The following is a 25,850-nucleotide window of genomic DNA, read 5'->3' on the forward strand; positions in this document are numbered from 1 at the left end:
TAACGTTGCTTTGGCCTGCAGCAACATCTAAAGCTCAAAAACATTCAAAATCACTGTATTTTTCTTATTTCTTGCATGGAGTATATAAAGGGTTAATGACCGAGCCTTCGAGGATTTTGTTGGTTAGGAGAGCAGCTAGGTGTTTGCTTAATAAGATTTTATAAACACTGTATTTTACTTTTTTTTTCTTTCACCAAAGCCAGTTTTGGAAAACATTACAGGAATAGACTGACATTTTGGGAAATCTATTTCCATATCTTTGGAATCAGCCGTTAATTCCAGTTCTCGTCAAACTAGAAAGCGAGGAGTGTTATTTTTAATTACAGAATTTAAAAATAAAATGTTTAACCATTCAGTCTAAACTGAGCCTCCAGTCGTGACTATAGAGCAGCCCATAGCCCTCTACATCTCTAATGTCTGTCTGCCAGCAAATCAATTTAATGGTTCTCATTCAGTCTCTGTTTGCTGCAGCCTGAAAAGCTACAGTTAAACCAAAAGGACAGGCGCCCACTCACTAGTTGAGATGGTAACACACACAGCAAGTTAAACAATAGTTTATATTTAGGTTTCCTCCTTTTCCCATTACTGTAAGCAACAAAATCCCTTTCCTTGCTCCATTTTTTTTCCCAGTTCTGTTGCCTGTTAAAGACCGCTTCTTTCACATTTCTGCGTTCAGTTCCACCACTTTTTCTGTTCTTTGACAGAGCTGCCCTCTTCAAAGGTTATTCCATGATCAAGCCATAATCCTCCCTGCGTTTTTATACCTGCACTAGAGTGCACACTGCTGAGCTGCTTCTCAGCACTTGAATTTACATTACTAGACGGTAATATCGACCTTTAAATTCAGTTTTTGTTACTGTAGTTTAGTTAAAGGTATATCTGCATTTTCAGACGACACCACGAGCTGGGCTGGTATAGGCCGTTTCCTAATACACATTATGAGTCACATGAGCAAAGTCAATACACCAAACTGAAAACGCAAGAACTGAAAATCTGGTGTGGTTTACTTTTTCCATAAACTCATTATAAAAGGATCACTTCTAAAATAATTGTGTTGAAATTGCAGGAGTGACACATGAGGATGTTTGAGCTACAGTGACTCATATTGTGTGAAAACACCACCATAATCACATCTGAATTCTGAAAGTAAGTCAATATCTTCCTCTTCTTCTCTAGGACTCGCTTGATGCAGAGCTTCAAAGAATCCCACTCCCATGAGTCCCTCCTTTCTCCTAGCAGTGCCGCAGAGGCTTTGGACCTAGTTTTGGATGAAGACGCCATAATCAAACCCGTCCATTCTAGCATTTTAGGACAAGAGTACTGCTTTGAGGTGCGTTGCGGTTGTTTAACCTTTTCCCTCTCCGTGGTTTCACCTCCCTGCTGCTGGATTTGTTTTATCTCACTGTATTTATGTCGCAATTCAGGTGTCACTACAAAGCCACTTCACACCTCACTTGAAAAATAAATGAGGTGGCCCAGTGGTTTATGGAATTAGTGCTTTAATAATTGAGTTAATTATATAAAATTGGAAACTGAGAATTGATAGAGTTTGGTCTGTTCGGAGTTCCCAAAAAGCACACAAACAAAGAAGTAATTTGAAGACACAGGACCAGATTTACTAACTGGACTAAGTACCTCGAGGCTGCAAAAATGTGTCAATGGAGTGTAAGGTTCTGCAAGTGATCTATAAGCATGGGCAGCAAATACTTTTCACAAGTGACTCGATGCAATATATGATGTAAGAGCAGCACAAATTAGTGAGTCAGAAATGATCAGATCTGCGCAAGTTTTTCTCTCCATCAACAGTATGCCAGTTCAGCTGCAGGAGAATCGATATGTTTTGATACGAGGGCTAATTTTACTATTAGAAACTGATGGAGACTGTGTAAGATGTAGCATCTGTTTATGGATAAATCAGACAGCCTAGATGTTAGACCTCAGCTTAGATAGCAGAACGTACTCAGAGAAAAGATTGCTTTATTATAGACGTATAAACCTGAAATCAGCATATAGCAGCTGACCTTCGTGTAGAACCTGAACACAAATCATTTACCTTATGGTCTTGGCCACTCTAGATGTTTATAAAGCTGCTAATAATGTGCAAGTAAGACCATGTGGGGGTGCAGCTATGTATTAAAAAGCCAAATATAGGCAGTTTTTGCAAAATCCCAAATTAGAATGAGTAAAACCTGATTGACATAGTTGTCTTTATTTCAGTTTGTTATGTAATAAAACTGTTACTAGAGAGAAGTAAAAAAAATAATATAAGAAAATGACACAAAAGTCCATTTGTGATGTTGCAGAGCTCAGTGTGTGCGCATGCAGAGACTTTTATGTACTTTGGGCTAATCTTAGTGTAGAAATGTGGCTAAAAACCTGAAACACTGAGAGGTAACTAGGCAGAATAACACAGCTGGCGTACTCAGGTGTCCCCTGTAGAGGTGGGATGCAGAGGAACTCTGGCCATGAGGTGAGCCACTTTCCTGAAGAGCATGAGGGGGATCAAGGACAGGCCTTCCAACAAGTTATCAAGTCACTCAGAGGCGACTGAGCAAAGCAGCAAAAGGCTTTGGAAGAAGAGGAAGGACTCTAACTGGGCTAAGAAATGTCTGCCATGGGGGGGTAAAAGCAGAACGGGCATATACCTGGGGTGCCAGGTATTGCAGTTGAGCTTTCTGGTGGTGTCATGGCGCTGTCAGTGGAACACCAGTGAAAGAGGGTGCCCAACTGGTGGCCTTGACAATGTTTTTTGCCCCTTTCTCGATGATAAGTACTGTTACAGATTCCAACAAAAAGTCCTATGAACTGAACTAAGTTAATTGAAAAACACTAAAGATGATCAAAAATAAAAATCATTGTTAACTATAGTTTTATAAGGAATCTTTCTTGATCATGAACGCAAAAAAGTGATATGTTTTATCCACAGGTAACGACTAGTTCAGGGACAAAATGTTTTGCCTGCCGTTCAGCTTCAGAAAGAGACAAATGGATCGAAAACCTGCAACGAGCTGTCAAGCCCAACAAGGTAGATTCAGTAGAACAGATTATATTTCATCCTAGTATTACACTCTCACTGAAAAGGATCGACTATATTGCAACATTATGAGACAGTTTTAAGTAAGGACTGTTATAATGCAGTAACAGAACTCCTCGTTTCACTTTCAGGATAACAGCAGACGGGTGGATAATGTCCTCAAGTTGTGGATCATCGAAGCGCGAGACCTTCCAGCTAAGAAACGCTATTATTGTGAGCTGTGTCTGGATGACATGCTGTATGCACGCACCACCAGCAAGCCCCGCACCGACACTGTCTTCTGGGGCGAGCATTTTGAATTTAACAATTTGCCTACCATTCGTAGCCTTCGTTTGCACCTCTACAAGGAAACGGACAAAAAAAGACGCAAGGTAACGGAAGTGTCTCGTGAAGTCATTTTTAATGCTTTTCGCCTAAACATTTGCAATAAATACGTGAAATACACATGTTTTTTCTTAAAAATCTAGGAAAAAAGCACATACATTGGCCTTGTTAGCATCCCCATATCCAGCATCACCGGCAGGCAGTTCGTTGAGCAGTGGTACCCGGTGATTCAGTCCAGCGTTCTGGCCAAAAGTGGCGGTGTTGGAAGTACCAAAGTTATCAACGCCTCACTACGTATCAAGTCTCGCTACCAGACAATGAACATCCTCCCGATGGAGCTGTACAAGGAGTTTGCGGAGTACATTACCAACAACTACCGAACACTGTGTGGGGTTCTGGAGCCTCTGTTGAGTGTGAAGAGCAAAGAGGAGGTGGCATTTGCACTGGTGCACATCCTTCAAAGCACGGGGAAGACAAAGGTAAAGAGAGGTCAAATTATGGCTTGTTGGTGTATCTTAAATAATTTATTTTCTTGTCTCCCTCTTTTCTGTTTGATTTGTATTTTTTAATTTGCAAGAATTTTACAGAAGTACAGTTAGGTCCAAAGGTTTCTGGACAGTGGCACATTTTATTGTGTTTTTTCCTCTTTACACCAGCTCAGTGGATTTTAAATCGATCAACAATCAAGACTTTGAGCTTTAATTCAAGGGATTTTATAAAAAAGATTTAAATGAACGATTTAGGAATTACAGATATTACAGTGTGTTTGTGTGTACAGTGTCTATTTATCTCTGTCTCCACGTTGGGTGAGTGCTGAGTAATTGCATATGAGAGCATGAGGGTGAGACTGGATGTTTGTATCTGTGTGTGCCTGTTGGTTTGTGTCTATGTGTCAGGTCGGGTATCAGACGCCACCTCTCTGGGGACATCTCAGGCCCTCCATGGTATGGAGGCCTATCTCCCTCCACCACTCCCCCTGCCAGTGGCAGACGCCCTCAGACATCGGTGCGTTGGTGGTTCGTTGGGGATGGGTGTCAAGGTACACACCGGCTCACTCCTGGTGGCTGCTTGTCGGGGCCTGGAGCCTGGGGCTCACTCGGGCTCCTTCGGGGGTGGGGTGCCCTCGGCCTCTCGGCCTGGGGCTCGGTCACTCTAGCACAGCTGGCTGCCGGCGGAGCTCACGGGCACGTCATTGCAACCCCCCCTGGCTTCTGCTCCGCAGCTGCTGAGCGACCCCTCATCTGGGGCTCTCCTCAGCTCTTTCCAGGATAGTGGCACAGCTGCCCCTCTGTTGGTCTTCCTTGGTCTCCTTTGCTCTTGGGGCCATCAAGAAATACCATTTCCTTGAAAGAGTGTACATGGTCTGCAACAATCTTGGGGCCCGCAGATCATTACATGAAGGAACCTTTTAGATACAAGCGCGCTCATGCTCACAGGTGTACACACGGGTGCTCACACACACAAACTACACCCTTTTTGGCTGCTACCTCAAAGCACACTGTGCGCTGTCGATCTTACGTGCTGCACAATAATGTTTAATATTTAGTATTTACTGTTATATTCACATAGATCATCGCGATGATGTTGTTTATTATATTGCTCTCTTTTTCTTTGCTTGTTTTCTCTTTTTTCTTTCTCAACAGGTGATCCAGGTGATTGATATATGTATTTTTTGTCTGTTTTGTTTTGTTGATTTTTGCCCTTTATCACCGTCCCTCTTCCCGCTCTTTTTCTTTCTTTCTTTCTCCCTTTTCTTTTCCCCAGTCAAGTCTGTCCCGTTTTCAGCAAATGAAAATAAAATAAACAATAAAAGCAAAGGTGAATCAAATAGACCAATACGGCAAGGCTGGGATGGTCCATTTGGTAAAGTAAATCCGTTGGGCATCTTTCTTTGCCTTTAGATAACAATTCTGATGGCAAAAGAACCAAACGGGACAGGCAAAAAAAAATAATAATAATAAAAAAAAAAGGAATTACAGATATTTTTTCTCATATATTTATACACCAATCATGCATACTGTTATGACCACTGACAGGTGAAATGAATAACACTAATTATGTTTCCGTCATTGCACCCATTAGTGAGTGTGATATATTGGAAAGCAAGTGATTATTTTGTACTTTATGTGTTACTTTTACATTTATTTACTTTAGTTGTTACGTGTGTTAGAATCTGCAAAAATGAGCAAGCATAAGGATTTGAGCAAGTTTGACAAACTGAGGCCAAACTGTTTTGGCTAGATGATTGGGTCAGAGCATTTCCAGAGCTGCAGCACTTGTGAGGTGTTCCTAGTCTGCAGTGGTCAATATCTACAGAAGTGGGCCAAGAAAGAACAGTGATGAACCAGCGGCAGGTTCATGGGCAGCCAAGGGTCAGTTATTTGTAATGTTAATGTTGATGTTGGTTCTGATAATACATTTCTAGGATACACTGTATAACCACAGACCAGTCAGGGTACCCATGCTGACCCCTGTCCACTGTCGAAATGCCAACAATGGGCATGTGAGCATCAGAACTCGACCACGGAGCAATGGAAGAGCGTGCCCTGGTCTGATGAATCATGTGTTCTTTCACCTCATGTGTATGACCAGGTGCGTGTGGTCTTTTACCTGGCCAGCTGAAGCAATGTGATGCTTTAGGCCAGGGGTCAGCAACCTTTAACACCCAAAGAGCCATTTGGGCCCAGTTTCCACGCAAAAGAAAACACTGGGAGCCGCAAATACTTTTTGACATCTAAAATGAAGATAACACTGTATATATTGTTTTTTACCTTTATGCTTTGTGTGAACAACTAAAGAGTGTTGCTTATGAAATCCATGAAGTGCTACAGAGAAAATTACATTTTATTTATGCAATGAACACATTTTGAACTCTTAAAGAAATATAACAATAAGGAAAATGATCCATGTAGCAAAGAAAAACTCTTGTGTACTGGCACCCTTATATCGCCTTTGGGCATAGCAGAGCCTTGACCTGAATTTAAAAAAATAATTGGAATAAAGCACTATGCTACTAAAAAATTGAAAAATAAATATTTGCAAAATTCTTTTTACATGGTAAATGTGTGTGGCGGGGCTTAGTCTGCAGTGCCGCTGCATGGGAGTCGGACGCACCCGAGCGGCACCCGTAATCACGCCTTGCCGCCTTAAAGTCTGTGCTCTCTTTGCTGTTGTGTTGTTGGGCTGTGAGCTGAAAAGCTACAGCCGGCTGTATGCGTACAGCAACCGTGTGTGAAAAGTGGTCAATAAAGAGATGCCGAAAAGCATCTTCATGGAAACATCGTCGGGTCTGCCGTGATATGTTTATAATGGGACTTCTGCTCCTGAACCTCTGCGCACAGTGAAGTCACTTTCATCTTTACGCAGGACTGTAAGCTGTCATATGTGAGGCGTGAGCGGTGTTTGTTTTTAACATAGTTCGCGGTGGAGCTGCTGACATAATGTGGATCCAAAGATCCATAATTGGCCTAGCTGGGGTTGAAAGTCTCAGTAAATGCACAGCGTTTCGGCGGGTACACCGGCTTCCGCGAGTGTGATGCTTATTTTGAACGACGAAAAATAATAACATATAATTTTATTTTTATATTTCAATATCACAATAATCTTCCAATTTTGAACTACAAGTTTAAAAAGAACTAATACAAAAAATACACTTCAGCTAAATACTTGTAATTTATTTTCCCAAACCACGCGAATGTGGATGTACCGCCTACCTAAGCATTGTTGCAGACCATGTACACTCTTTCAAGGAAATGGTATTTCTTGATGGCTCTTTCAGTAGGATGTGCACCCTGCCACAAAGCAACAATGGTTCAGGAATGGTTTGAGGTGTTCATCTAGCCTCAAAAGATCCAAGATCTGTGGGTGTGTGCTGGAGAAACAAGGACAATCCATGGAGGCCCCATCTCGCTACCTAAAGGACTGAAAGGATCTGTTGCTAATATCTTGGTGCCAAATATCACAGCACACCTTTAGGGGTCTAGCGAAATCCATGCTTCAATGGGTTAAGGCAGTTTTGACAGTAAAATGGGGACCAACACAATATTAGGCAGGTGGTCATAATGTTATGCCTGATTGGGATATGAGGCATTTTCAGAGCCTAAAAAGTAATTAGATCATTAATTGACAAGCAATACTTTTGTTAAACTCCTTGAATTAAAGCTTAATGGTCAATGCATGCACAGTATGATTGTTTGATTTCAGATCTGCTGTGGTGGTGTACAGAGGCAAAACTACGAAACAAAAGTGTCTTATAGACTTAACTGTATGTGTACGCAGCTGTACTGTAAGTGTAATCTCTTCTCAGGAGTTCCTGTCAGACATGGCGATGTGTGAGGTGGATCGATTCATGGAGCGAGAGCACTTGATCTTTCGGGAAAACACACTCGCTACAAAGGCCGTGGAAGAGTACCTCAAACTGATAGGTCACAGATACCTCAAGGAGGCTATAGGTAAGGCTGCTTTATCAGTGCCCTGCTGACTGAATGAAGGTATGTGTGCTTGAAGCTCTAAGTAAATACCTTTTTACTTTTTACTAAAATAGGCCAAGTTCATGCATAAGTAGCATCTGGCATTTAGTGTAACCGATTGTGCCATTGTTTGATGTTGTGCTTGTTTTTGTGACATGCACAATTACTCCCGTTTGTCGTGGCTCAATTTCAGAAATGCAGTCTCTATGAAAAATAGTCTGTCACATCAGCAAAGACAAATTATATTTTAATAGGATTTCTGTGGCACAACATTAAATGCAAATGTCTTTTTTGTTAGCTTACATTTCAAAATACAAATGAATGGGCTGTCCGGTGTAAGACAAGTGTAACTAATGCAAGTCTAGTTAGACTAGCTGATTTTCTTTTTATAAAAACTAGCTAAAATCAAACACATTTAGACATCTCCACTTTCATCCTATTTTTGATTATTTAAATGAAGAATGGTGAGAATTTAAGCTGTGCATCTCTGTGTGTGCGTGCAGCACCACTTTTATTAATTCTTGAAATACTCCTCTGCATTTATAAAACAATCTGTAAAGTAAAAACTATGCATATTTTATATTTATGTTTTTAAGATTCAGCCATTATTAAAGCAGTGTTATATTCACAGTTTTACATTTATTTACTTTAGTTGCGCCATTTTCTAGGGAAAAGGAAACAAATGTACAGTATGTGCAGTTGTGTGCAGGTTCAGTTGTCATTGCAGCTTCTTTTTGTATATAGTTTTTTTTTCCTATAAAGGTAAAGACTATGTAATCTACATTTTGTAGGTGACTTTATTCGAGCCTTATATGAGTCTGAGGAGAACTGCGAGGTGGACCCCATGCGTGTCCCACCATCAGTCCTCGCTGACCATCAAGCCAACCTTCGAATGTGCTGCGAGCTCCTACTCTGCAAGATTATCAACTCTCTCTGGTCAGTCTTGTGCCCTCAGAAAGCTCTGTATGTGCAGAACTGTTCTCATTGCATATTAATTGGTGCCTGAAAGTAACAGAGGACTGAAACTTTCATTCTGCCGTCCATTTTGCCCAGACGAGTCATGTTCTCACTTTCCTTGAAAGCTGCAGAATTAAGTAGAAGTCAGTTAAAAGGGATATTAAACATTTATTAAACTGAGGAAAAGAAACTGAATTATTAAAATAAACCCTGAACAAATACATTGTTTTGAGCAAGGAAAACTGCTCTTTTCTGTATGTTTTAAGTCTCCTGACCTTGAATTCCCGAGGGTTTCGCACAAGCTATTGCATTTTGTCTTGCTGTTCTCCCTGACAGTGGGAAATAAAATCATGTTCTTGTTTCAGCATATTTCCCCGGGAGCTGAAAGAAGTTTTTGCCTCATGGAGAGCCAGATGTGCTGAGCGTGGAAGAGAGGATCTCGCTGACAGCCTCATCAGCTCCTCTCTGTTTCTTCGCTTCATGTGCCCAGCCATCATGTCACCCTCCCTGTTCAACTTAATGCAGGAGTATCCCGCTGAACGCACGTCCCGCACGCTCACGCTCATAGCCAAGGTGATGCAGAACCTGGCCAGCTTCAGCAAGTGAGTGTCTGTATTCACCTGCCCTCTTACGCCAGATGTGACGTTACACTCATTTGATTCAGTTCAGTTTTAAATCTGCAGGCGTCTGACACTTGTGCTAGGTGGGATGGGTGTCACAGACTGACATCACGCAAATAGAGATTTGCAGTTTTGACTGCCAGGTTATAAGCTGTTACTCACCGACATTGAACTCTGAGCCACCGCTCTGCACTCAAAGAATTGTCTTGAACATCATAACGAATTCCCCTGGCGTAACTAGGCCCATGTGATTAAGACATCAAAATCGCACATGGTGGTAATTTATTTGATGGCTTTAAAGAACTGTTTAGGATGTGCTCTCAAGGTCACGCCTGTTATACCAAAAATAACTTTTAAGATGAAACTCAGGCTTATTCTTAATTATCCCTTCTAACAGTTACAGACCTGAAACAATTAACTGATTAAACTTAACCTTCTGGATGGGCACGTTACAAGTTACAGGAAAAAAAATCAAAACAACACTCTGATAAAAGGGACTCACTTTGGTGGCACTGAGATAATGAAAGTAATTTCTTCCAGTCATACTCTGAGTTTTTAATTCCACACGTACATATAATAAAACATCAAAAGTAGCCAGTCACATTTTATATAAAAGAGTATCTTTGAAGAGACCTTAGTTATGAACTAATCCAGTACAAATATTTTCAGGTGAACTTGATCAGAAAGGTGCAGTTGAGCTGTCATGCTAGTGTTCCCAAGGCCATTAATTTGGAGTGTCTTAAAGTGCACACTAGGTTTCCTGTTATAAGTTTTTAAGTGTGTGTGCAACATATTCATATAACAATAAAAATCCACCCTTTTCTCCTCCTCACTTGCCTCCATAATTTTCTTCAAAACTGCTTTGATCCTTTGCTCATACCGAGAGTGCTAGCTTGTGGCTGCCTTAGCTAAAGCTAATGCTCTGGATAGCGTTAGCTTTAGCTGCTTTGCCTTCATTAGTGTCTTTAAGATGTCTAAGTTCACCGGGGGTTTGATTAGGTGTGTAATTATGTTTGTTGTTTTGAACATTTTTATGATGATCCCTCGCTGTTTACTTGCTGAACTTTATTTCCTCGCTCAGAGTGAAGAACGTGCTAATGGCTACAGCCAAACTGTAACGACACCTGGCTGCTTATAGCGTGTGGCTGTGAGTGTGTGAGCGACTATTTGCCTGCTGTGCTTTGTTGTGCATCCATGAAACAGGCAGGCTCGTAATACGACATACGTAAGGCTGACCAGTCTGGACCGAGCGTACTGAAAATCAGGCGATTTGCGGCTCAAGCAGAATATCTTCAGTTCTTGTACTTATTAAAATTTGATGCCAGCAACTTGGTTTAAACAAAGCTGGATCAGAATACTTTTGTAATAAGATACAAAGTAAAATCATTTAACAGTAGCGTTTGTTGAGTTAAAATAAGAATTTAGGTATTTAATATATCTACTGTATAAAATGTTTTAAAAGGTTCAGAGAAACGAGGGAAATCTCCTTCTGTGAGGTTTAAGGTTACCAACTAATACAACATTAAAAACTGTGTGATTCGGTCACTACACTCAACAACCAGGGATGTCAAATTCATTTTATATTGTGTGCCACATACAGCGCACTTTCATTCAAGACCAGTAAAACTCCCCTTTCTGTCAGTGTAATGAAGTTTAACTACAGATTTAATCCCTGATATATCTTGATATAAGAACAAGCACTGCAATTTCAACAGCACATCTCAGTTTTTCTACACGATAACGAGATGCTGCTGTAGTAAATAAAAATAAATCAGTATGCCTCTTTGGCCTTAAAATGTAAGAAATAAATATGAAAAATTACAGAAAAAGCTCTAGTAGTTAATTCCCCAGACTGCCCTATAATTATGAAACAGAAAATTTAAAAATCACTTAAAAAAAAAATGTGGACACACTGTAAAATACAAAACAAAACAAAAGACCTCCAGGAAATTTTTTATTTTAATTATTGGACTTTTCTCTCATTTAATTTTTTATCTCTACTAAATCACTCTGGATAGACCCTGGGATGGTCTCTATCAGTGGATAAAGCTGTAAAACCTATTAAAATACATGTAAAAGTCCAGAATTTATGCTTTCCTTGACATTTTCCATAGGTGCCCAGTGGGCTGGATTTCAGTCTTTGCTGGGCCAGTTCTGGCCCTCGGGCCTTATGTTTGATACCCCTGCTCTAAACATCTATGCATCCACAAACACATGTTAGCTCTTTCCCGCTTGGTTGCCTATTAAGGGTAACCCTTTTTTTTCTTTCCTGAAGGGAGGGGTTTCCATCTTGTTTCCGGCCCACTTCCAGAACTTCCAGTTTACTTACTGGAGCTACGCTCGGAAAAACTCGGAACCAATTGCAATGGTCGTTAAACCACATCTTTATTGATACACATGTTGAGGTGTCTTAATCCGTCATTAACTGCACCAATTAAAGGGAAAACATAAATGAGACAAAGAAGAAAACTGTCATGTGGTCTGATTAAAAACTTTTTTTTGGAAACTATGAAAGAAGCCAAAAGAGAGAGTCTTGGTTTTGGTATAAAGTTAAAAAGCCAGCATCCGTGATGGTATGGGGGTGAAATAGTACACTTCTGTAAAAGCTTCCTGAATGCTACATGCAGCTTTTGGGAGCAAACCCATGCTACCATTCAGATATAATCTTTTTAGGGAAGGTCTAGTTTTTGTTTGTTTGAATATTATTCATTTTTTTTTTTTTTTTACAATAAGACAATGACAAAACACATTAAGCATGTATTAGAGCATTAGAGCAGCACGGCTCTGTAGTACAGGAATCCAGTTCCAAAACCGGCAATTGCAGTCCAGACTCGTCACCCACTGACAACATTTGATGCATTTCAAAATGAAAAATGCTACAAAGGAGCTCTGACTTGCTGAGCAGCTGAATTCCTACATCAAGCAAGAATTGGAAAATGGTTAGCAAATGCTCACAGTGTGCCGTTATAAGAAAAAGTGATGCAATGTAGTGGTAAACATACCCCTGTCCTGGCTCTTTTGACACATGTTGCTAACATAAAATACAACATTTGCATTTATTTAAACATTAGAGTTAAGTGATTTGCGCATTATTTGGTGCATCGTGCTGTAACACACTCACTAATATCAGAATTGCAGAACAACAAGAAAGTCAACGAGCCTTTTGAGTGTATTTCATATAAAACTGTAACAGCTCAAACCCTACGCTTTAGATCCGCTAACAGAGTGCGCAGCGTGTTTCCAAATTCACGTGTCCTACAAATGTTGCCTGTGATGTGTGTGCAGATTTGGACCCAAGGAGGAATACATGTATTTCATGAATGAGTTCCTGGAAATGGAGTGGGGCTCCATGCAGCAGTTTCTCTATGAGATTTCCAATTTGGACACTGGAGGAAACGCAGGAGGGTTCGAGGGCTACATTGACCTCGGAAGAGAGTTATCCATGCTCCACAGCTTACTGTGGGAAGTCATGGGCCAGCTTAGCAAGGTAGGTGGAATAACTCGATGAGTTCAAATAAACATTTAGTGTCTGTTTGAAAATTGTTGTTAGTGGAAAGTGAACCATAGTTTTCTGACAAACACAGGAGAGCAATCAGCTTTCTAAATACTGAGATGTAATTGGTTTTATTATTAAACTCCAACTTCCTCCCACAGTCCACAGACATGCATGGGGTTAAGTGAACTGGCCATATGTGTGAATATGAGCATGAATTGTTGTCTATCTTTGTGTGTTAGCCCTACAAGACTTGTCATCTGTCCACATCTCGCCCTATGGTGGCCCTCTGAATCCGTAAACATGTCAGGAATTGTGCAATGCTCAATTTCCTGATAGTTAGCTAGCTGAATGGAGCTGTCAATAAGACCCCTGAGTGAAAAGATGCAAGTTATAAATGAAAGCTGGAACACACGATTAATAAAAACCCAAAAGACTGATGTGATGTGTGGACTGGCTGCATGTTTAATAAAGTAGAATATGAGTCAGTTTCATTGAATCTCTAATAAATATTTATTATAGCTTTAAGATATTTGTATGGCAATTTCCTGTCTCTGGGCCCTTTTTTAAAATCACTCCCTGTCAAGCCTTCACCAGCAGTATAATGAATTAAAACCTAGCTCATCAATACACAAGATAATTCCGTTTACCTTTTTATCTCGTCTTTTTTCCAGTTGGATCTTTCTCCCAGTTGGCAGTGCTGCTAAAACATGGTCAATAAAATAGCCTGCAGCGGGAAAATAAAAAAGAGTGTGGGAACTGCTGTTTGGAACCATTTGAGCTTTTTGTCTATTCTTGATTTTGAAAACCTGTCCGTTCTGCAGGATGCTATACTCAAACTTGGACCCCTGCCTCGACTGCTGAACGACATCAGCGTCGCTCTGAGGAACCCGCAGCTTCACATGCCGACAAATCACCAGCCGGACCGACCGAAGGACAGACTCTTCTCCCGCCCGTCCTTCAATCGTCTTATGTCCTCTGATTTCCAAAGTCTTATGATGCGTGACTTAAACAGGTACCTTCTTGTGTTTGTGTTTTTTCTTGTCAGCGATTCTGGACATGAAAATATATTTGCATACACCCAAAGGGAACAAAGCCACAGTCCCCAATGTGACTCTATCAAGACAATATATATTATGCTCACTCAACCCACATAAAGGCAGTTTCACAAGGGTGTAATTAGCGACAACACATAAAAAGGCCAAGAATACATAATAAGAGAGTTTTTATTAGCTCAGGACAACACGGGTGTATTTCTAAGAGCCTCTAATGCTAATGCTAATGCACTTCTTCAGGCTTTTAAAGTATTTTATCAATCAGTAAATGTGGGCACCATCTGTTCCCAGACTCTCCTGCCTAAGCTTTTTTTCCCTGTGTGCTTTCATTCATGCTAGCGCTGTCAGATTGTCAAGAGACTGTTGTGCCATGACTGCCTGTTTAAATGGCCCTTTAACATGAATAACAGTGATTACATTTTGTGGCGCATATTTTGTGTTTGTTAAACGCAAAGTGCAGTCATGTGAAAAGAACATTTGCAGACGACTCTGTGCAATAAGTACACCCTTACTGCTTACACAGGAGGGTAAGTAGCAGTCAGCTGCTGCTAATCAAAGGGACCTGATTGATTGATTGATTGATTATCAGCAAGTGTGATCAGCTTTATGAAAGTAGACATTTTGACAGTTTGTTGGTCTGGAGCATTCGGGTGTGTGTTAAACGCAATGCTGGAAACTTCTCAGGAGTGGATGTGTTAATAGATTCACCCAAAAGTCAGATTTCTTTTTTTAGTTTCTCTGCACAAAGAACAAAACAAAAAGTTACATCTCAGTCTCTACAGGCCTCAGTTAGCATGTCAAATGTTAAAATTCATGACAGTACAATTAGAAAAAGATTGAACAAGAACAAGAAAATGTCCTTTTGACTGATGAGACCAGAATGAGATGTTTAAATGTAATGCACAGCCCCACATTTGGAGAAAACCAAACACAGCATCTCTGCAAAAAGAACCTCATACCAACTGTTAAGCACGACAGTGGAGTGGTGATGATTTGGGTTTGTCCTGTGGACACATGTCCTGGGCACCTTGCAGTCAGTGAATCAACCATGAAGTCGTCTGTATACCAAAATATTCTAGATTTGAAAACGAGACCATCTGACAGCTAAAGCTTGACTGAAATTGGGTCATGCAACATAACAATGAACACTAAGCAGAGCAGTGAATCTCTAAGAGAGTCCAGACCTTAATCAGACTGAAATGCTGTGATGAGACCTTAAAAGAGCCATGCATGAAGAAATGCCTGCAAACTTCAATGCAACATCGTAAAAAAACAAGAAAAAAAACCCCCAGTGGGTCCAAATTCCTCCACAATGACTGCATTTAAATTCACCTTACCAAACATTTTATTTGTTAGGGACGAGACCAGAACTAAAACTGTAAAAATGAAGCTGTAAACTGTAAAAATTCATTTAAAATCTGCTCATTGCAAATTTAAGAGGACGGTGATGAAACACCTGGAAAGTCAACAAGAGGTATCACACTGACAGAAATCATTCGTCGGATTAGATCAATTTTTTTTTCTATAGTGTATACTGTACTCTCATAGTTGTAATGCATGACTTGCTACAAGGCCTCTAGTGTCTAGTAGGAAAATAAAATCAGTCCGCCAAAATCAAAAACTAAGACTTTTCCCATAAATACTCCCTACGTATACAGTTTTTATTTTATTTTATTTTTTTGTACTTCAGATGGGGTGTGGAAATTTTGGTTCTAGAATTCATTTTGTGTGTCACCCATTTTACCCTGGTGGATCACTGACTACTGAAAAACTCACTTTTATTTAGTTTCAAATGTGAGATTTCAAATTCGACTGCTACACTTTGGAAAAAATTTAAGCTATTTATCTGATTATTCAGATTTATATATATATATCAGTTTAAATCAATACAAGCAATAAACAGGGGTTACAATATTAAAATACCTCCTTTGTATCAAGGAAAAAAATTTGCCAGCTCTGCAGTTGCTGGACTGCTGAACTGCTCTACCACCTGAGCCAAAGCCACATGACAATCAAATGGGATAATCGAAGATAATGAGCAGAAATATCTTGATGGAGCTCTTTGGTAAGGTGTCTGTTTATTTTTTCTTTAGTTCAATAGACATCTCTCGCCTGCCGTCCCCCACTACTGGAGTGTCAGCTGTAGAATCCCTCACGTCTAACCTGAACATGAGGCGGCACGCTGAACGCGACCTTCGATCGTCGAGGGAAGTGTTCTATGTGACCCGCCCACCCCTGGCTCGATCAAGCCCTGCGTACTGCACGAGCAGCTCGGACATCACAGAACCTGATCCGAAGGTACTGTGGGTCAGTCACCTTGCATGTGTGATAAATTTCAAAAATCTTTTTTTTTCATGGATGCCAGACTGCCACACTTGTTCATACCACCCAGGAGAAACAACAAACCGCTAATGACTCTATTAGAGTCTGAGAAATTCAGACCCTGTTAACAGTCAGTGGCGTCCCATGTCGGACAACAAATTGGTTGGTTGTTCGTTATTTAAAAGGGACAGTCCACATTAGTAACCATATCTATGAGCTTCAGATTGGTCCCAGAGCTGTTTTTCCCATCTATAGGTCTTGACAGATGGTCATCCTAAAAACAACATATAGGCATATATTTTCTTTGCCATGAGACAAAAAAAGCTATTTATTAGTATCTATGCTTCTCTTTGGTGCTGTATTGTTTTCTTCTGTCTCTCAGGTCCACAGTGTAAACAAAAGTGTGTCCATGATGGACCTTCAGGACTCTCGTATGAACAGCATTTCCAACCTGAACTCTGTGGGAGACATGCTCACCTCCTCTCAGGCCTCCATCGCAGGTCTCGGCCACAGCTTTGGGAACCTCGGCGGTCCTCTTCGTATGGGCGGGCATTTGCCGAGTGGTTCAGCGGGCTCTGGTCTGAGAATAAGCCAGATGGGTCATGTAGGGGGCCCGACCGAATCCATCTCTCAGCAACAGCAGCAGGCGGCAGCAGCTATGCACTTCCCCCTGTCTTTCCAGAACCCACTATTCCATCTGGCCGCCCAGAACTCCCCGGCTCAGTCGGCCCAGCCTCCCCCTCCTCTTCTCCTCGCCCCTGAGCCTGAGAATGGCCATCACGACTACCCACCGGCCTTTGGCAACAGTGCTTTCTCTCGCAGCGAGGACTTGTCCGCCCTGCGGTCACAGAGCAGTCTGGTACAGCCGAGCATCGTCCACTCACACAGCTACAGTGATGATTTCACCCGGCAGAATCAGAGCAATGACTATGCCTGGCACCAGCTGTCGCTGCAGGTTCAGGTAGGAGTCTAATTTTTCCTGACACATAGAATAAGAAAGTTTGATGTTTCTTTGGCTTTCATAAATAACAGCAAAACATATACAGTTAGGCTCATAAGTATAGGGACAGTGACTACATTTTTGCAGTTTGCTTCTGAAGACAGCTACAGTGGATTTTAAATTAAATAATCCATAATACGTGATTTAAGTCCAGAGTTTGGGCTTTAATTCAAGGGATTTAACAAATGTATGTCATTAACTGTTTAGGAATTTGCAGCCATTTCTATACATCAAAAAAATTAGACTGGAAAATTTTTAAATATGAGGATTTCAAAGATTATATGGTGGCTCATCTGATGCTTTTTGATTTTTCTGATCTCATATGAAGCAAATCTCTTAGAGGACTTACTATTTAAGCTGCTTTAGCCTGACAACAGTTGTATCTGCAAGCCACTTTGCAACCTCCTCCTTTCATGCCATCTTTATCTGTTGTCATCAGTGTTTTCATTGTTTTACATGCATGTTTTGCGTCTGCTCTCCTTGGAGATGTCAGAGTAGATTTAAAGCATTAAATAGTACTGCACCCCTTTGTTTCTTAAAAGAATATATTAATTTAAAAAAATATATTATAAAAGTTATATAAACAATGCATTTGTGCTGGCTATTTTTGTTAAAACGGGTATCATTTTGTGTTGTAATACAGCAATGTGCAAATGTCTGGAGTAACACTTTGTTTCTTTATATTTTTGCTTCCAAGGAGCCAGACTTTCATTTTTTTTTCACTTTTTCTCAAAAATGGTCTTGAACGGTACTTCACCAGGCTTTCTTTGGACTTTGAAAATGGTCAGGTACAAGGACTGAACTGAAAATGAGTGAAAAAGAAACCGGAGGAGTGTTTTGTTTGGTTTTTGTGATTCACTTAACTCTAAACTATGAATCATTAAGGCATAAAAAGGCACCTTACTCAAGGGATAAACCAGTGTTTTCTACACACAACATATAACTTAGCAAAAAAATAATTTAAATGTTATATTTTGCCATTTTGTTACTTTGTTTTTATAGACACATCATTTGTTCCCTGTATTTAAATCAGTGAAAAATGCCAAAGATAACGCAATTTGTCAGGCCCAAAAGCAAAATATTTTTGCAACAACAAGGTGATTCCCAAAGACTGATTAGCTGTAACCTTGGCATATCTTAGCTTGGTGTGCAGTGCGTCCTTAAAAAATCTGAGGAAACTGAACAAGAGGACAACAGAAAAAGAAGCGGTAGGCCTAAAAAATTATTTGCAAAAAATGAACAGTATCTGAAGAAACGGGGAAAATATCCAGCAGAGAGCTAACACAGGACCTGAAGGAAGTATCTGGGCCTTCAGTTTAACTACTGTTCATCAGAAATAGTTTCGGTGGAAGGGTGACTGTGAAGAAGCCATTATTAAAGAAAGGAAACATGGAGAAAAGACTTCGGTATGCCAGATTACACAACTGGACTGAAAATCAATGACAACAGGTCCGATTGAGTAAAAAATTTGTAATTTTTTGGTTCAAGTTATCGTCATTATATATGGACAAGCTCAGGGGAGTGACAACCATGAGGGTCTACAGTCATCTGTAAAACATGGTTTGAGGCTATATTTCTGCCACTGGTGTTGCAGATTTGGGTAAAATTGATAGACATGCAATGTTATCTGGAAACCAGCCTTATTTTTCAGCATGATCCCAAATGCACTGCCAATGCAGTAAAAGCATACCTGGATAGAAAAACTCACAATGGCACACTGTCAGTCATGGATCTTGGCATAAAACAGAATAAAAGGCAGCAGATATCCAAAAAGAGCCGTGAATGTCCATCAAGAAACCTGGAGAACTATTCATGCCGATTACTTAAAGAAATTATAATAAAGCTTTGTCAATTAGTTAAGGCTGCATTGAAGAATAACCATGGTCATACCGAACACTGACTTTTAAGCTCATTAGAATTATATAGCAGTTTTTACCTCATATATTGCATTTCCATGTATTTCCATGTTTGAATAAATGCTTCGCCAATTTCCCACTTTCTTAGCAAATATAGAGCAACAGGAGGTGATTCAGAACAGTTGCACAAGGTTTTTGTTTTTTTTTAATTCCCTAAATATATGATTTAAAATATCACTACTGCGTCTTTTGCATGTTGTGATGAGGACGGCCACAGCCAAGCTCTGTTAAAAAAGATCTGTATTGTTTTGGTTGTTTTTTTTGTAATTCCCAGCCAAATTGCCTAACATACTTAGAGGCTTGCCATTTATTCTTAGTGTGAGTTTAACACCTCGACTGAGTCACTGAATTCAGATTAGCAGTTGGAGTCCATTAGGTCCTCCTTGCACTTTCGTTTTCGCTGTGTTGAGACTGGTTGTCAGATTGCATATAAAGCTCAAATGTTTTTTTGTTTTGTTTTTTTAAATGGCCCTTTCCTGAGCTGCATGATATGCAAATGCGACAGAAACCTAAGGGTACTTGACAGGCTACAGACAACGCACTGAAGTATCATTCACTCGCCTGCTCTGCTGAACTTTATAGAGCGCTTGACATCCATCACACACTGTGTCCTCATTTTGACGGAGCTGGATACTCGCGATCGGTCAATAGGGCAGGAAAAAGTGTTGAAATGCAGATACTACGCGGGTAGTTATTAATCAGTCTGTGTCGTAAGATTGAAAACTTGAGTTAAAGCAATTAAGTTAAACTGCCATTTGTTTAATAGAGTTTAGAGATTCTCGCATTTTACAAAAAATGTAAATGAAACGGTTTGTAGTGAACTTTTTGGCTTTTTGGGGCTGTTGATCCATCACAGTGACAAGTTTACTATGACATCTGTGTAAAATGATAGTGTTTAATGACGGTGTCATGTAGTTGAGCTATTTCTGTCCTGATGCGTGGGTTTTAATGGAACAAACATCACAAGCCTCCTGCGTATTAATGCAGATGGTGTAATCAGGAGAGTGCTTTATGAATTCATTACCTTTCGTTCTATCCATCTATCTGTTTATTCATATGCATACGTCTGATGTTTTAACACTAAATGGCTATTCATGACCATCCACACCTCTCGGTTTAACTGGGGCGGGTGTGTTTATGTCTCCAGTGTCAGAACGAAACATCAGCTTTTGGTGGTTATATACTCACCTGAAGGCCGATGTCCAATCAGCTGCTTTTGTGTTTTCACATGCACCTCTGTTCAATAAGTCAGAAAGGTTGAGTGAGTATTATTAATTATTTGCCTTTATTTCTCCTCTTCTCTTAGGAGTCTCTTCAGCAGCAGCACCTGATGGGCGTCACATCTCAGACACCCACAGGCACAGGCACGCCTGCATCTTTGGCCACGCCTCCCACCACAGTCCATCCTGTCCGCCAGACATCCATCGCCGCCCAGCACCTCAAGTCCCAGCGGTCCATTAACACCCCGGCCACTTCCACGCCTCCAAAGGTCCGTCCTCAGAGCAGAAACCTCCTCCTTAACTCTTCTGAAACAAACTCGAGCGGCAGTCAGCCAAAATCCCGGCAGGCTCAGCAGCAGCCACAACAGCAGCAGCAGCAGACGCAGCAGCCGACGGTGCAGACGCAGCAGGACGGGCAGCTGTCGGTGACAGACAGTCCGGCTCCTGGGCTCCCGTACCAGACGAGCTCCGCCAAAGAGAACCAAGTCCCGCCGGCAGGCGCAGAGGAGGCAACGGACACGCCCACAAAAAGCACCAAGAAGCCTCAGCAGTCACAGCTGCAGCCGCCACAGCAGCATCTGCTCAAGCCAGTCGTCAATAAGCAGGTGAGTTTCAAAACAAAAAAAATATACACAAGAATCACTGTTAAATGTCATGGGACAGAATCTAACTACTTAGACCAATACGTGCTTGTTTCAGGGTTCTCAGTCCACTTTGAACACCCCATCCCTGAATGAGCGGACGGTTGCCTGGGTGTCCAACATGCCACATCTCTCTGCTGACATCGAGAGCCTGCGGCCAGACCGTGAGGGCCAACTCAAAGAGTACTCAAAGAGTATGGATGAGTCACGGCTGGAAAGGGTTAGCAATTTTTTCCCCCCTACACCTCTTCAAATAATATACATAACTCACATGTTCTGATTACTGGAAGCTAAAAGTGTGAAACTGGGGTCATCATAGTTTTGTGTGAAGTGTTGGGTGTTTGTTAATCTTCATTTCCATTTGGTAAATAAAGAAAATTTAAGGTGTTGTGGAGTTTAATAAGGATAGATTGATAGAGTTTGATCTAATATCATTGACAAAACCAGTGCTTGTCCAGGTTTGACATTGCAAGTGACCGATCACATTGTAGTGATGTCATAGTTTTGCGATGTGGAAGCACCGTCACACCAAATTGTGCCTCTAACCCCATAACCCTAACCTTACCTATAGCCCCGTAACCCTGTTTTTCATTTTTTTTTATAGTACACATCTAGCTCAATGTGTGGCTTATGGGAATAAAAGCTTAGTTTTAAGGTTGTTTGAACAACCGGTGTATACTGTTTCATAACACATTTTCTAAAGGACTCAGAAGGACTTCCAGATCCTGAAAACAACATTTTGGCCTTGAAAACCACTTCAGCTTTTATGCACAACAAATAAAATGCTGGTCACTGTGTCCCCAGTGCTTGGTGTTGTCCCCAACACCAAGCACACTCATATGCTCACTGTAGTCATTTATTGAAATTTCAGTCATTTGACACATTTTAAGATTGTTTGTTTCTTTACAGCATTGCTTCAGTTGATTCAGCTTGACAAACCTGGATTCTTCCATTTTTTGGCTGTTGGTTCTGTTGTAGATTTGCTGTGTTTGGGATCATTGTCCTGCTGCATGACCCAATGTGGGGCAAGCTGTAGCTGTCAGATAGATAACCTCATACGTGACTCCAGAATACTTTGGTGTACAGAGGAGTTCATGGTTGACACAGGCTACGTCCACACGTACCCGGGTATTTTTGAAAACGCAGATTTTTCTATGCGTTTGCACCTTTCGTCCACATGTAAACGGCGTTTTCGGTCACTGAAAACGGAGATTTTTAAAAACTCCGGCCAGGGTGGATATTTTTGAAAACTCAGTTTTTGCATTTACGTGTGGATGAGAAAAACAGAAAACGCAGCGTCAAAGGTGTGCGCCTTTTTTGACGTCACACTGTGCGCCACGTTATTGTTTCGGTGAAATGAATTTCTACAATACTGTTACTGTTAATTGTACTCTCTGCAGTGTTTAAATGCTTACATATACACACATAGTTACTGTCCCTCCACACATACGACTCGGTTCTGCTTCTATGCTCCATCCTTGTTTACTATTTCCCACCGAGGCTTCTAGACTTCTGATTGGCCAACATTTCTACACGGTTAGGAATATATCGCCACCTGTTGCTTTGGCATGTTCCTAGCAGTGTTTTCCTTCATTTCTGCGTTTACGTGTGGACGGGATTATTTTTTAAAACGAAAACGGAAAATCTCCGTTTTCAAAAATACCTGTGTACGTAGCCTCAGTTAATGCAATGTGTTTAGGCTCTGTGGCTGCAAACCAGCACAAATTATCACCCTTCCACCACCATACTTGACAGCTGGTATGAGGTGTTTTGTGCTGGTGTTTGGTTCCTGCAAAACGTGGTGCTGGTCATTATGGCCAGACATCTGCACTTTGGTCTGGTCTGTCCAAAGGGTTTTGTTGTGAAAGTATTGTGGTTTATTCTTTCTAGAGAAAACAGGCTTTCTTCTGGCAACCCTTCCAAACAAACCGTACTTGTTCAGTCGTTTTCAAATTTTATTGTCATAAACTTTAACATCTAACAGGATAACCGAGGCCTGTAAAGTCTGAGATGTATCTCTCGGGTTTTTGTCATTTCACTGAGCATTTTGCCATGTGACCTTGGGATGAAATAGCTGGGACGTCCACTCGGAGGAAGATTGTGGCATTGTGTTAACTAATACCTGAATGCACCAGACCAGCAAACTGCCAGAACTTCTGCTTTTCTAGAAGAGCTCACAGTTGTTGAAGATCAGTGAATCAAGTGCATTTGATTAGCAGCACCTGCCCTCTGCTTACCCTCTTAGTTCATATAGAAGCTTTAAAAATGTACTTAGTTTTTTATAGGGCTGTAAAGGTGTCATCCTTGTGTAGCCATGAATCACTTTGATCACTGCTGTCACATTCTGACCACTTGTGCATCTGCGATGTGTGTTGGATCTCCTTCATTGTGTCTGATCAGGATTCTTTAACTGAAGTTTAATTTAGAAGAAGCAGCTGTGCAGATTCAAATTTCTTATAAAGAAATTTTGGGGCGACCGTGGCTCAGGGGGTTGGGAAGCGCATCTGTAACCGGAAGGTCGCCGGGCTCTCTGTCCTGGTCGTTGTGTCCTTGGGCAAGACGCTTTACCCTACTGCCTACTGGTGTTGGCCAGAGGGGCCGATGGCGCGATATGGCAGCCTCGCTTCTGTTAGTCTGCCCCAGGGCAGCTGTGGCTACAACCGTAGCTTGCCTCCACCAGTGTGTGAATGCAAGAGTGAATGAATAGTGGCATTGTAAAACGCTTTGGGTGCCTTGAAAAGCGCTATCCAATCCATTATTATTATTATTATTATTATTATTATCATTATAAAGCATGGTGATGACTGAATATTGTGTTGCTGTGTTTAAAAAATAAAACAAACACAAAAAATGCAATTTTTTTTTAAAGTCAATGCATGCAGGAGGACTGTCGTATGCTGGCACCTGTCACAGCTGAGGTCGTCGACCAAATGTTCTCCCTCAGATGCCTCATAATGTTTAGGATACTGCGCTGACAGATTGGCCCTGAGGGTACAAATTGTACAACACAGTGAAAATCAACAAAAAGACAAACTGGTGTGTGAGGATCTTTCATTTCTGTGTGGATCAGTTGAATCAGACTGATGCAGAATTTGATATTTGCTCTGTGCACAAGTTTGAGTTCCCTTGTGAAATCACACATATGCACAAATGGTCAGAACAGGACTTGTAAAAATAGCAGCCACGCTGGAAGCAGCCCAGAGGTGCACAAGGAGATGACCTCAAATGGAAGATTGGCTAAATATAAAAAGAGTGCAGTTGATTTTTATACATATGCATGCTTCTCTTGCCTCCAGATTGGAGCTTTAACACAATTATGCAGGGGTATTGGCAGAAAGCATTTTGTATAATGAATAACTCCCACACTTGCGCCTATTTTAGAAACAATGCAGTGCTTAAGAGATTGAAACTGGTGCACATTAAAGCCCAACACTACTCCACTTCACATTTATCCCACTTGTTGCTCAGCATAAAAGAGAACTGAACAACAAAGTGTCGTCTCCATGGATAAAATCACTCATCATTCAGGATTTTTTTTTTCTGAATACCAATAATGACATGAGTGAAGTGCAATTATTTCATTCATTCTTTCAGGTTAGAGAATACGAAGAAGAAATTCACTCGTTAAAGGAGCGACTGAAGATGTCTCATCGCAAACTTGAAGAATACGAGCAGCGACTTCTGTCGCAGGAACAACAGACCAACAAGATCCTGCAGCAGTATCAGAACCGCCTGGAAGACAGCGAGCGCCGCCTGAAGCAGCAGCAAATGGAGAAGGACTCTCAAATCAAAGGCATCATCAACAGGTGATTAGTGTGGCGTTCAAGCTCAGGCTGGCAGACATGAGGCTGTGCCAGTTACTGCCGGGCTTCATCGCGCTAATGAGATTTATCACACTGATATACATTTTTTAAGTTGGCTCGCACACGTTGTTATTAAATTCATGAAATAACCAAAACTTTAAGTCAACACTAAGTTTCAAAAATAATGCCTAACATCACAATAAAATATCTAACTGTAAAGTGGAGTGCGATGAAACAGAAATGGTGCTTTTAGCATGGGTTACACTCAACACTCATGGGACCTGGTCAGATAAAGACTTCTGTCATTAGCAGTTCATTTTGTTTAAAAGCACTGCGAGCTGTAGACTGAAGCTCTAAAAGGTGGTTAAAAGATGGTCACCAGCTTCTCTAGGTTTCCAGAAATTGCCTCTAGCTGTTCTGAAGCTCAGAATAACACCGCTCGGCTGAGTGGAGGAAGCAGCATTAAATGCCATTCGAAACTAAACTCAAAGACCTTCACAAACTATGACTAAACATTAAGTACTGAAATGCAGCTTGCGTCATGCCACATGTATCATTGTTCAGCATTTTGGGAAACATGTTCTCTTTCTTTCTTGCAGAGAGTTTAGAGAGAAGATTGGAGACAGTTAGCATTAGCTTAACCGTAGCGTTAGCATTAGTTTTTAGATTTCTGTTGGGTTTTTTTTTTTATAGGATTCAGAGGATTTCACTATGTATTTCTTACTTACTTACCTTTGAAAACTCTTTACGCCAAACGCCCCCTGCTTTGACTCTGTGGAATTTTTGTGTAAAATCAACTGATCGTCACCTTTTGTGTATTCATCCACCTATTTTTACGCATGTTACACAGCACATACAGTGGATACTGCACTGTGCAAATGTTTTGAGGCGCTGCTCATTTCTTTATATTTTGCCTGGAAAAATGGTAAATAGATGTAGCAATTAACAGAGTTAATACAATTTTACCCCCCCCCCCCCCGCCCCTTTATTCTTCAA

General features: G+C 40.9%; 1 protein-coding gene across 4 annotated transcripts in view; it reads left to right on the forward strand.

Annotated features, from left to right (window-relative positions):
• Nucleotides 1–25,850, forward strand: part of LOC146362946 (ras/Rap GTPase-activating protein SynGAP-like) — a 60,894-nt gene that overhangs the window by 21,269 nt on the left and 13,775 nt on the right. For 3 of the 4 annotated variants that reach the window (XM_084920320.1, XM_084920323.1, XM_084920324.1), the window contains 14 exons: nucleotides 1,177–1,330; nucleotides 2,927–3,025; nucleotides 3,145–3,405; nucleotides 3,502–3,837; nucleotides 7,665–7,809; nucleotides 8,619–8,763; nucleotides 9,150–9,386; nucleotides 12,690–12,891; nucleotides 13,722–13,912; nucleotides 16,046–16,250; nucleotides 16,657–17,235; nucleotides 20,497–21,015; nucleotides 21,110–21,271; nucleotides 24,646–24,857. In XM_084920320.1, coding sequence (XP_084776446.1) covers nucleotides 1,177–1,330; nucleotides 2,927–3,025; nucleotides 3,145–3,405; nucleotides 3,502–3,837; nucleotides 7,665–7,809; nucleotides 8,619–8,763; nucleotides 9,150–9,386; nucleotides 12,690–12,891; nucleotides 13,722–13,912; nucleotides 16,046–16,250; nucleotides 16,657–17,235; nucleotides 20,497–21,015; nucleotides 21,110–21,271; nucleotides 24,646–24,857 — 3,447 coding nt within the window. The remainder of the gene's footprint in view (nucleotides 1–1,176; nucleotides 1,331–2,926; nucleotides 3,026–3,144; nucleotides 3,406–3,501; nucleotides 3,838–7,664; nucleotides 7,810–8,618; nucleotides 8,764–9,149; nucleotides 9,387–12,689; nucleotides 12,892–13,721; nucleotides 13,913–16,045; nucleotides 16,251–16,656; nucleotides 17,236–20,496; nucleotides 21,016–21,109; nucleotides 21,272–24,645; nucleotides 24,858–25,850) is intronic. The other variant, XM_084920321.1, reaches the window with a different exon arrangement.

The sequence above is a fragment of the Perissodus microlepis genome, chromosome 22 (assembly GCF_051167445.1).
Source record: "Perissodus microlepis isolate ML-2025 ecotype Zambia chromosome 22, ASM5116744v1, whole genome shotgun sequence".
NCBI lineage: Eukaryota > Metazoa > Chordata > Actinopteri > Cichliformes > Cichlidae > Perissodus > Perissodus microlepis.